At 38.4% G+C, this 12264-nt stretch overlaps 1 protein-coding gene across 9 annotated transcripts in view; it reads left to right on the top strand.

Annotated features, from left to right (window-relative positions):
- hdx (highly divergent homeobox) overlaps positions 1-12264 on the top strand; it is a 155657-nt gene that overhangs the window by 62825 nt on the left and 80568 nt on the right. For all 9 annotated transcript variants that reach the window (XM_069893650.1, XM_069893651.1, XM_069893643.1 and 6 more), the window contains one exon: positions 2229-2282. In XM_069893650.1, coding sequence (XP_069749751.1) covers positions 2229-2282 — 54 coding nt within the window. The remainder of the gene's footprint in view (positions 1-2228; positions 2283-12264) is intronic.

Raw genomic sequence — 12264 nt, 5'->3', positions numbered from 1 at the left:
AGCTTTCAGTTGCTGAGCAAGTACCTTATGAGCTCTTTCCCTCAACTCATAATAACGTTGTTTAGATCAATTAATTAAGCGCTCAAACTATAAGTTTGTAAAGTATTATAATGTAATTTCAACCTTGCTAATGGAATTTTTTTATCTTCTGTTACACCTTTCTAAAAATCCTTCTCTAACTCAGCAATCTTATTTTCTAACTCTAAACTTTCTGCCATATATTGTTTCTTAACTAATGATCTGCCCTCTCAAATAAGTTTTTAAAGCATCCCATATTACAAAATGACTATCCACAGAATTAAAATTTTCAGTCAAAAATAAAGAAATCTCCTCTTTAACAAAAGTAACAAACTCTTTTTTAATAACATTCCATCTAAACGACGGACGTACTACCTCCGAACTTTCACAGGAAAAAAGTAATAATGAATGATCTGATATAACTCTACTTTTGTATTCAGCTCGTAATACTCTACCTTGTAAATGTATTTTTTTTGTTATTTTTTTAATTTTAAACTGCAAAGTCAACTGCAAATACTCTTTGGTATGATTGAAACAACTTGTATTAACATAAATTCTTGTGGATTGTAATATAAACCATTGAAATTTTTGCCAGCAGATGATCTTTCTGCCCATCTTTGTTGTTTTCAATAGTCTTTAGTTGACTTATGAATAATTTCTCCCTTATTGCCAAGATTTGAGAGGGCATGTCAAATCTTGGATTGTTGGCAGTGTTAGTATTTTGCTGTTGTAACAATGAAGTTTTCAAAATAAATTGTTTTTTTGGTTGAATCTTGTAGTGTAGAACAGAGACCTTTTTGTACCACTGGCTCTATGCTTTTAAAAAAAAACAATTCTGTTCTGTTATGCCCACTCACTTGGCCTTTCTTTTCAACCATGTAAATTTTCTCTTTTGATAGTCAAAACAAGTTTAAACTATCTTTTCTTGCAGAAACCTTCTTAATCCCATTAAATGTTACTTTCTCCTCTTGTAATGTTCATCTGTTGTTTGTCTGAATGAAGCCCGATCTTCACAATCTGAGAGGTGACAGTGTACCTGAAACCACCAAAAACTGAGTGGAGATTTGTCACTGGCTTGTGGTTGCATTGAAGTTCCATTTAATTATCACTGTGTGGTTTACACACATTGTGGAATCAGGAGAAAGCTGAAAGTAACGTATGAATATCGAAGTTGAATATTTATTTGGACTTGCATCTCTCTCATTTTAAGCTTGAAAATTTAGCAGAAAAAGCCTCTGAAATATCGTGTATGCCCTGGAAGACATTAAACCAATCTTATTTTCTGCTCAGAGGAAGAGGGAGAAGGGGCACCATTCATTTGTCACTTTTTCCATTAAAATTAATCATTAGGTCAACCTTTCCTGTGGAAAATCTGCCTATAAATTGCCAGAATCATTATTCTGCCAAGTTCTGGAATTGTATGCTGAAACTTATGCACGTAAATGTGGTTTGAAACTAAAATTTTAAGATGTTTTACCAATGTGGGAATGATGTGTGGAATTGGAATGGTTGCACATTTAGATGTTCTGGAGGTGACCTGTGGGCTGTATAAATAAACTAATTCAAGATCACATGGATTGATCTGCTGGGCGTTGGAAAGTATGAAGCGAGCTTTAAGTTGAAAGTGGCCAAGAAACCAACAGCTGCGCTGCGGCAAGAAAATTCGAGGTGCATGAGAAGTTGGTAAGAGATTGGAAGACGAAAGAAGAGACCAAGAAAAATACCAAAAAGGCCATATTCGTCTACCTGGTCAACTGGTACGGACTCAAAAGGCTGACATGGCCTGTTTCCGCGCCGTAAATGGTTATATGGTTATAAACACCCAAATTAATTGACTGCCATTCAGGACAAAATTGGAAATGAAAAATTCTTGCTTTATAGTGCTTCCATCTATTTGTTTTGTACATCTAATTGAACCGTTAATCAACACAAGTATAACACTCAGAATGGATTGTGGGTTGATACTCAAGATCATTTTCAGAGATATGCCGACATGAATTTTAATTATTCCAGTGTCAATAATGATACTTAAACTCTGTGGTTATTCATTTAAAATGATGGTAGACTATACATGAGGCTCTCATCTGGTGCATGAACTTGATTTACCCCAGGTTGCAGATGATTGGGAGGAACCTTGAGCGATTGTAATTTTTATGTGTCTTTAGTTTTTATATAGTTTTAAATTTCTCCAATAATATTTTCTACTTTAGGTGTCAGGATCTCTTCTACTGCCATGTCTAGCTGGAGCCTCAAGAAAAAGAACAGTAAGTATTTCTTGAGAATCCTGTCACTAATTTTGAGCACCTGAGCAAAATACAAACATCTGGCTTTTCTTTTAAATTATCCCATGATTAAGTGCATTCACTCAGGATGACTTGCCAGTTTGTACATGTATACAAATAACTACAATAACATTGAAGAAAGAGAAAATCCCTCGTAGATGATTGAAGCTCATCCAACCCTCCCATTACTCCACCTCTAACAGCACTGTTCTCAGCTGTAATTTGTTCAAACCAAATATATTTGTTTCCATCTAAGTCTGACTACCTATTTATTTCTTAACTCTTATTATGTAAACACTATTTTTGTTGATGAACTTCAAATTCTTACTATTTGCCATTTGTTCTACCTGCACTGAATACAATTTGGAATTACCTTGACCGTATTTTATAGTGTTCAGTAAGGCCCACATCTTTAATTTAAAGTCATTTTGGTGTATACTGTCCTTCTGGAGCTAAGATGATTTAACAAAGTTCAGATACAATTTGGGTATGCATTCCCTGAATGTCAGCGTAGATGGGCTGAATGACCTTCTCTTGTTGCTGCATCTTTTTTTAAAACCTAGAACTTGCGTGATTTTTCAGTTCTGAAGTGTCTTCCTACCTTCTGGGAGTGGCCGTTCACACAAGAATGACCAAAACTCCAAATATCCATATCACACTGTGAGTTTAGACAGATGACCTGAAGTGTGGTATTGAAGGAAGCTGGATGTCCTATTCATTAGCCTGTTGTCACAGATCATCTGCAGTTCAGTTTAGACTGCAGGCAATCCATTAAATAACTGGGGTCGAGGAGGTAAAATGTCATAATGGGAATGAGCTCTGATCTTTTGACACAGCGGCTGTGTGTATAAAAAAAAATATGATATGTTATATTATAATTTTTTTTCTAGCTAGAAAACAATAGGAGCAATAAAGTTCAAAAGATAAAGTTATTAACACAGACAATTAAAACTTTTCATGTGTGCAATCAGTCTTTTTTAGATATTTTTTAAAAGTACTATTTTGAGCTATCTTTTTATACATTCAATCTTCCTGTAGATTTGAGAATTTGTTTAGTATTATCCCTGAAAAGCGAAGATAAAATCCTTCCCTTTGTGTTCCAGCTCCTTTGAGATACAGACCAACAAAGTGGCGCAGTAGAGCTGTTGCCTCACAGCGCCAGAGACCCCGAGTTCAATCCTAACATCGGTGCTGTCTGTTTGGAGCTTGCACCTTCTCCCTGTGACTGGTGGGTTTCCTGTAGATGCTCTGGTTTTTTTTTTATCCCACATCCCAAAGACATGTGAGTTTCTAGGTTAATTGGCTACTGCAAATTGTCCCTCATGTAGGTGAGCGATAGAATTTGTGGTATTGATGGGGGAAAGAAGTAAAAAATACAGATGCTCCTCGACTTAAGATGGTCAGGCTTACGATTTTTCAAAGTTAAGATTGTCGTAGTTGCTACATTTTATGATTTTCAAATTGTTTTTTCAGTGTGGAATAAAAGGTATTCAACATTTAATTATAAAATAGCCTTTGTTTTAGATAAATTTTCCCAGCTGTAGGCTACGGTAAGTTTTCTGAGCATGTTTCAGGTAGGCAAGGCTATGATGTTCAGTAGGTGAGGTACTTAATTCTTTTTCGACTTATGATTGGTTTATTGGAACATAATCCCATCGTAAATCGAGGAGCACCTGTATGGGATTAGTGTAAAGGGGTTGTTGTTGGTCAATGTGTTCTCAGTGAACAAAAGGCCTGTTTCCATGTGACTGATATTCTATTGTTTTTCTGCAATTCATAAAAGGGTATTACTTCAAGCCCTTAGCTTCTCTTTCATCCATTTTATTTGTTGGAGTTTGGAGGTTTAACCAAATTCACTGTTCAATCAAGTTGATTTGTCGTTGTTTAATTATAATTTCAGTGAAATCTCTCATGTTTCATTCATAAGGTTAGCAATTGTTGGATATTTGTAATTATAATTTTTTTCAAGTTGGAAACCTGTTCCAAATGTTTCAAAAACAGTTGATCTTATTTTGTACAGCATAGGTTTTATTTCTGACAGCAATGTTCAGTCTTGGCTTTTTCAGAAAGTAGGTCCTTGTCTCTCAAGTTATGACATAACAGTGGTTCTCAACTTTTTTCTTTCCGCTCACGTTCTTCTTTAAGTAATCGCTATGTCACTGCTGCTCTGTGATTAGTAAAGGATTGCTTAAGGTGGGATGTGAGTGGGAGGGGAAGGTTGAGAACCACTGCTCTAGACCCAATTGTTACTAAAATATTTTGCTTGAGAAAAATTGTCAATGGCTCATTTCCTTTGGATGGAGTTATGAAACTGTGCACATAACGAGTCAATTAGGGATGATTAAAACAGTGGTTTTCAAACTTTTTCTTTCCACCCACATACCACCTTAAACAATCCCTTACTAATCACAGAGCACCTATGGCATAGGGAATACTTAAAGTGGTATACAAGTGGAATGAAAATGGTTGAGAACCACTGACATAGCATGTCTGGATATACTGTCTGAAGGATAGTTCAGAACATGCAGTGGTAACTTTTATATAAAAAAGGATGTGCATTGAGAAAGAAACATGTTGGATTGCTTGGGAAAAATACAGTAATTAAACTGATTCATATATCTCTGTCAAAGAGTTTGGGGATAAAACACAGGCTTCTGTTGACACTGTGGTTATGTGAAAAAAACAAATGCTGGAGAAACTCAGCAGGTCAAACAATGTCTTTATGTAGCAAAGGTAAAGAGCCTGAAACATTGGTGATGTATCTTTACCTTTGCTACATAAAGGCACTGTATGACCTGCTGAATTTCTCCAGCATTTGTATGTTTTGTCAAAGAGATTGAATAAATACTAGTCCTGATGACCTCCTCTCTGCTCTGCGAATATGTGGTGATTTACCTCTCAACTCCCTCATCATCAACTTACCATTGAGTTCCACTCAACATAAACTCCAAATTATCCATAACTCTGCACCATGCACGTTTTAGCCTGCAAGCTCTTTTTCTCCCCCTGCTTCATTTCCTCAGTAAATTAATTACAAATCTTCAATGTCTGCAGAGCATTTCTTCTAAAATTAATACCATTCTTGCTCTTCCTATTCTTGTCTTGTACATTGCCCCGTTGTTTATTGCTGTGTCATCATTCATGGCGAATATTTTGGTCCTAACCTTTGGTGAGCTGTTGCTTTCTCAACAGTTCGATATCTATCTATTTATTTATTTATTTATTTGGACTGCTTTTGCATCAAAATTACCTGAGCAAAGTAGCCACAATGTCCTTGCCTGCCACTTCAAAAGTTCTGTTGTAACCTCTTGTGCAACGTTAAGCTTTCCCTGATCATACAATTGTCTGGATCTTGAACCAATGTGAACTATTAATGCTGGAAAGGGTAGCTGGAGTAACTCTACTGCTTAAATCTTTGTGACCTATTATTTTAAACTTGACTGTTGTTTTAAAATTGTTTTAAAAAAAATAGCAGCGGAAATAAGCCAGTGCACACTACACCATCATCTTGCAATGTTTTTAAGAACAAGATCAAAACTTGGCAGCCAAGCTCCATCTTGTGGTCATTGTGTGAAGGAGGCTTCAGTGTGCAGAATTGTGATTGAAACTAGAAACATTGGAAATACTCATTCTGTCATCTAATGTAAAGTCTTTGGCTTGAAATATTGACATGCTTCTCACTCCAGAGCTGCTGCCTGACTGAGCATTTCTCAGTTTTCCAGTATTGGCAGTATTTTTCTCTTGATTTCTGATGTCAGTGAAAAGGTAATCATCAATCGTACCTGCCATTGATCAGGAGCAAGAACATATATATCCTCTGAATAACATGATTTCAGACTATAATCACAATCAAGTTGTCCCTCCGGAAAACAGTGCTGAATGCAAGGGTCCAAAGCTAGTTGGTAGCAGTGGGTTGACTATGGTCCCCATTTATCTATTCACCAAGTAATTCGCCAGCACTGTCTCTATTCTGAGATTTACTGTTTTTTGCTTGTTCTTTGCTTCTTCATTGAAGAAGGGCTCAGGCATGAAAGGTCAGCAAGATATCCATCTTCTATGGATGCTGCAAGATCAGCTCAGTTCCTCCACCATTTCAGTGTGTTTTTACTTCAGTCACCATACCTTCAGATTTTAGAGTTTCACTCATCTATTCATGATGAACTAACTTGCCTTGTGCTGATTCCCCACCACCCTCCCCCCCCCCCCCCCAGCATTGTTTCCGTGAACAATCCTTCACATGAACACCCTGAAATTGGATGCGAGTTCCACTAGGCCTGGTAGAGTGAGGAAAAACTATGTGCACAAAAAGTCACAAAATGGTAACTGGCTTAATGGCTCAGCTTTACTTCTCACTGTTCCTGATATAAAGAAGTATTCAAAGATTTAAGAAAATATTTTTAATTATATAAATGAAAGAGACAGCTTTAAATATTCAAATTAATAATTTGCATTGCGTTATACTTCACAGGCCCATTGTAATAATTTCTCTCAATAAACCAAATGGAGTTGCTTTCATTGCATCAAATTTAAACTAGAACAAGTTTGTAATACAGATGATCCAGGTTTGTGGGAAGGAGATGTTAAATCAACATCATTGATCTTGTTCTTGGTGATACTGATATGAAATAGGAAGCTTGCTTGAATTAATTGGTAATTGAATGTTGCTGGGGATTTTAGTGTATGATGGATGAATAAATGGAAATGATGAGTTAGAATGCAGGGTGGAGATTGAGAATGGGGTTGAGTGGTTCCAGAACAACAATATTGCTTGTAATGTCACCAAGATTAAGGAGTTTATTGTTGATTTTAGGAAGGGGAAGCTGAGAGACCGCACACCTGTCCATGTTGATGGGACAGAGTTGGAGGGGATTAGTAATTTCAAATTCCTGGGAGTCCATGGCTCAGATAACCTCTTTGGGAGTCAGCAAATTGAAGCAATCAAAGCACATCAATGCCTCTATGTTCTGAGAAGTCTGAGAAGCTTTGTCATGTCATCAAATGCGCTATCAAATTTCTACAGGTGAATTGTGACAGGCAGACTGACTGCATCACAGCCTGGTTTAGTAATTCAAGTGTGCACAAATGGAAAAGATTGCAGACATGGCCAAGTCCATACAGGTATACAATCCTTTATCTGGAACCCTTGGGGGACAATGTGTTCTGAATTTCAGATTTTGGAAAGCCAGATTTAAGCCCACCCAAATTGTGCTGCCGCATCCACCCCTATCCCCTTCCAGGCGCGCTGCCGTTCTTCCCCCCTCGCCCGCCCAACTCACACTGCCAGTCTCTCACTTGCCTGACTCGCGCTGCCGTCTCTCTCTTTCTCTCTCTCTCTCTCTCTCTCTCTCTCTCTCTCTCTCTCTCTCTCTCTCTCTCTCTCTCTCTCTCTCTCTCCCCCCCAACTTGCTGGATTTTGGAGCTTTCCAGATTTTAGATGTCCAGATAAAGGATTGTGTACCTGTATGAGGCTCTGACCTCTTATCCATTGAAGACATCTGTATTAGTTGCTGCTATAAGAAGGCAACCAACTTCATGAAGGGCCTTATTGCCCTGGTCACATTGCTCTCATCTCACAGCTACTTTCAGGAAGAACGTACAGAAACCTCAAGTCCAGTACAGTTCAAGAATAGTTTCTTTCCCACAGCTATCTGGCTCTTGAATATCCCCTCATGATAATAATCATAAACTGCACCACCACCACAAAAAGGACTATCTTCATCATCATATAGCCACTTGCTTTCTTGCACTATGGTAACTGTGAATATTTATTTTCTATCTTGTATTTATTATCTTTTAAATTTAATGCATGCTATTATAATTTTAAACAAAGTACCTGTTTGGCTGGAGCAAGAAAGAATTTTGGTTCATGTGTACAATGCCTATGACAATCAACTCATTATCATAATGCAATTAGTGTATTAAAGGAAATAAAATTCTTCCTGATAACTCGCTCTGTTTTTTCATTCCGAGCATTGTCTAAGCCACATGCTCATGTCTGGAATAGAATGCTAGCTGCAAAAATTAATTGGATTAAGATTGGTCAAATCCTGCTTTTGCATGACATGCAATGCTTACAACCATAAAAGTTATGCCTCAAAGTTTCAGAGAAGCCTTCGTCTTGAATTGAATTTTGAAAAGCAAGATTTATTATTGAAGAATACCAAGAGTTAAAGAACTGGATATAACTCACATTTTGATTTACTTGATACTGAATTTCAGCTCGGTCAGTGATATGAGATGGTTAAAAATTTTGAGTTTGCAAATTTAAGTTGAGAGCTTCAGCAAAATGAGTGATTTCACACAGGTCACTTTTAATAAATAATTTTTTAAAATGTAAATTTAGACATACAGCTTCGTTAGCAGGTCCTTCCACCCAATTACATCCAATTGACCCATAAACCTGGTACATTTTGAAGGGTGGGAGGAAACCCACGCAGACATGGGAGAGAATGTACAAACTCCTTACAGACAGTGTCTGATTTGAACCCCGGTTACTGGCACTGTAGCATCATTGTGCTAATTGTGCTCTCCCAAATGAGACCACCTTTACTCCAGTCTTCTGCTGGCAGATCAATACAAGGATCAGTGAAACTCCTCAGACACTTGGATCAATTCATGGGTTAGAAAAGGAATGTTTTTCTTGGATTTCTGATTTGTTCAGCCAAAATGCAAGATGCAAACTGGCAGGTGCCGAGAAACAATCCCAGTGGTATCACTAGGGTTAGTGTTACCCAATCTGGTAACTCATTGTGTCATCAGCCACCCCCCCCCCCCCCCCCAACCCGCAACCCTGGACCTCCTCCTGTACCAGACCATACAGAATCCTGATGAATTTTCATCAGAGGTGGGAATGCAGAAGGCTTTTTCTAAAATGCAAAGGAATGTGGGGAAGGAAGGAACGAAATGGTAGATCTATGGTTGACACAAGGTGAACAAAGATACTACGGGATCAGATCAGTGTTCGAAGTGTTGCATGAAGAAGGTAGAGTAAATGCTGGAAATCTGATATGCTGATTATCTGGAATTGTTGAGATGAATGAGTCTAGAAGGCTATAATGTTGCAGCAATTCTCTGCAGCTCATTAACTCCATGATTAGCAATCGATTATTCTTTGGATTAAGAAAAATTTCCACTTGCAATCAATAAGTTTTTGCATCAACCCTCTTCAACAACTATATTGGTGACACCCCAGACACAAATTTCTGTTTTTTTGTACACTGATGACCTGGCCCTGTAGCAGCTCAAGATCAAGATCTGCACCTCAAATTGTTAGCTCTGGAGACATGTAAAAGTTAAAGTATTGCCCCAAATGCTGCAAGGTCTCTAATATCTGAGCATTCTTATGGTCTAGGAACCCATGAAGGGGTTCTTGAGTTAGGCTGCAAGAGAATACTGGAGCAAAGATTTCTCGAGACTATCTTTTGAACTTGCTTTAAGTCCTGATAAAAGTAGACTAGGAGAAGACCTGAATTTCTTAGTGTGGGGTAACTCTGGTATCTCCTTTTTACTGTCACAGTACTACTGTGAACTGCTCAGGAAAGCATTTAGTCTGTGGTGATCTCCACAAAAAGTAGATGATGACAGACATAGTAATGTCAGTTTTGTTGAAAATCCACAAAATGTACGTTTTCTCTTATTCAGAATGTATCCCAAATGTTCCCTGCCACTTGATAGAACAAGACTAGTGATGTCCAGGCCTAACTAGAGGTCTTCTGAGTGGACCAGAATACAACAGATGGATCACTCCTGCCCTATTAACAAAGGGAAAGTCTTTGACAAAGCAGCTGTTGATGGTTTATCCCCAACAGGCTTCCTTGCAGTGTTTATTCTCTTTCATAATTGCCCTTGAGGTGCAGATTGGATTCCAAGTCATTATCAACTCTATGATTATACTGATGTAATGTATTATGCTGACTACTTGCTATTGGTTATGACTGTAGATTGGCTCCACCCTACTGGTATAACAGATGGTATAACTTATCCCACTAGTCAGTAGAGGTGGCTTCTTCTGTTAATAAAATTAATATGCCATTGCCACAAGGAGATCCAATCCTGGCTTCCATGAAGGTAAATAAAGATAAATCCTATGATCTGCAGCCGTCCACGATGAAAGTGGAGGTAAATGGGCAGCCTATTAGCTGTGTATTTGATTCAGGTAGTACAAACAGTTACATTCACCCTTTGACCGCTAGAGCATTAAATCTTGCGCTATTCCCGTCTAAGCGCACGATCACGGTGGCTTGTTTGGGACTAGAACAAGATACAACAAGTTATTGCAAAATTAATTTAAAAATACATGACAATGAATATATTGACTTCAAGATTTCTGTATTCCCTGTCCTATGTGCTCTGATGCTTCTGGGTCTAGACTTCCAATGCCAAATGAAAAGTATCATATTGGAATTTAATGGCCCTTTGCCATCCATCACCGTCTCGACAAAGAAGTTTTGTGGTTTGTCCACACTAAAAATTAAATCCCCTCGTCTCTTCACTAATTTGACCTCAGATTGTAAGCCTATAGTATGATACAAGACTGGGATGGGACTCTCAGTCTGGAAAGTTTTGCGAAGTCAGCAATTAACATCCACAGAGTCTGCAGCCAGTTCTTCCAGTCCAGAGAATATATTTGTTTATTTTGTCCCTTTTAACTTCTATATTTTATCTATGTTGATTTAATTAAGTTTTTCACTGTCATAAAATCTTTGATTCCTTTTCTTTCAATTTTAATTAAAATGATTTGTCTTCAGTGAAAACAAATATATATGACCATTTATTCCCAGTTTCAATTATTGATGTCCATGAGGCATGCATTTATTATTGCTGGATCATCATTAATCGTAAATGTCTTCACTTTGTTATTAATTTACTTGTAATTTATCTTCTTTCCTATATTAATCTTTGGTCAATCATTGAAGCTTCCCTATATTTGGCCTTCTTGATCTCAAAAGATGCATCTTAATCTCATGCTGTCCTTACTCTTCAGCAGTTGGCCACAATTTGATTATTTTTTAAATCCCCTTCAACATTTTATTCCTTGCTAGAATGTGCATTAATTGTTAACTCTAAATTTTAGAGCCATTGTTTATTTGCTGGCAAAGCTTTTAATCCAATTCTTCAAAGTGATCAATTTACTCTCATAATTACATAAATGGCTTTGATTAAGGTTCTGGTTTTGATGTTTTGTTTGGCTGCAGAAAAGCACACAAATTCTAATGTCTTGCTGCTAATTTTTCTTGGAGTATTATTCTTCTTCTTTCTTTGGCTTGGCTTCGCGGACGAAGATTTATGGAGGGGGTAAAAAAGTCCACGTCAGCTGCAGGCTCGTTTGTGGCTGACCAGTCCGATGCGGGACAGGCAGACACGATTGCAGCGGTTGCAAGGGAAAATTGGTTGGTTGGGGTTGGGTGTTGGGTTTTTCCTCCTTTGCCTTTTGTCAGTGAGGTGGGCTCTGCGGTCTTCTTCAAAGGAGGCTGCTGCCCGCCAAACTGTGAGGCGCCAAGATGCACGGTTTGAGGCGTTATCAGCCCACTGGCGGTGGTCAATGTGGCAGGCACCAAGAGATTTCTTTAGGCAGTCCTTGTACCTTTTCTTTGGTGCACCTCTGTCACGGTGGCCAGTGGAGAGCTCGCCATATAATACGATCTTGGGAAGGCGATGGTCCTCCATTCTGGAGACGTGACCCATCCAGCGCAGCTGGATCTTCAGCAGCGTGGACTCGATGCTGTCGACCTCTGCCATCTCGAGTACCTCGACGTTAGGGGTGTGAGCGCTCCAATGGATGTTGAGGATGGAGCGGAGACAACGCTGGTGGAAGCGTTCTAGGAGCCGTAGGTGGTGCCGGTAGAGGACCCATGATTCGGAGCCGAACAGGAGTGTGGGTATGACAACGGCTCTGTATACGCTTATCTTTGTGAGGTTTTTCAGTTGGTTGTTTTTCCAGACTCTTTTGTGTAGTCTTCCAAAG

The sequence above is a fragment of the Narcine bancroftii genome, chromosome 8, assembly GCF_036971445.1.
Source record: "Narcine bancroftii isolate sNarBan1 chromosome 8, sNarBan1.hap1, whole genome shotgun sequence".
In the NCBI taxonomy this organism is placed as follows: Eukaryota; Metazoa; Chordata; class Chondrichthyes; order Torpediniformes; family Narcinidae; genus Narcine; species Narcine bancroftii.
The sequence above is the reverse complement of the archived record's forward strand: the minus strand, read 5'-3'. Positions and strand labels throughout refer to the sequence as shown.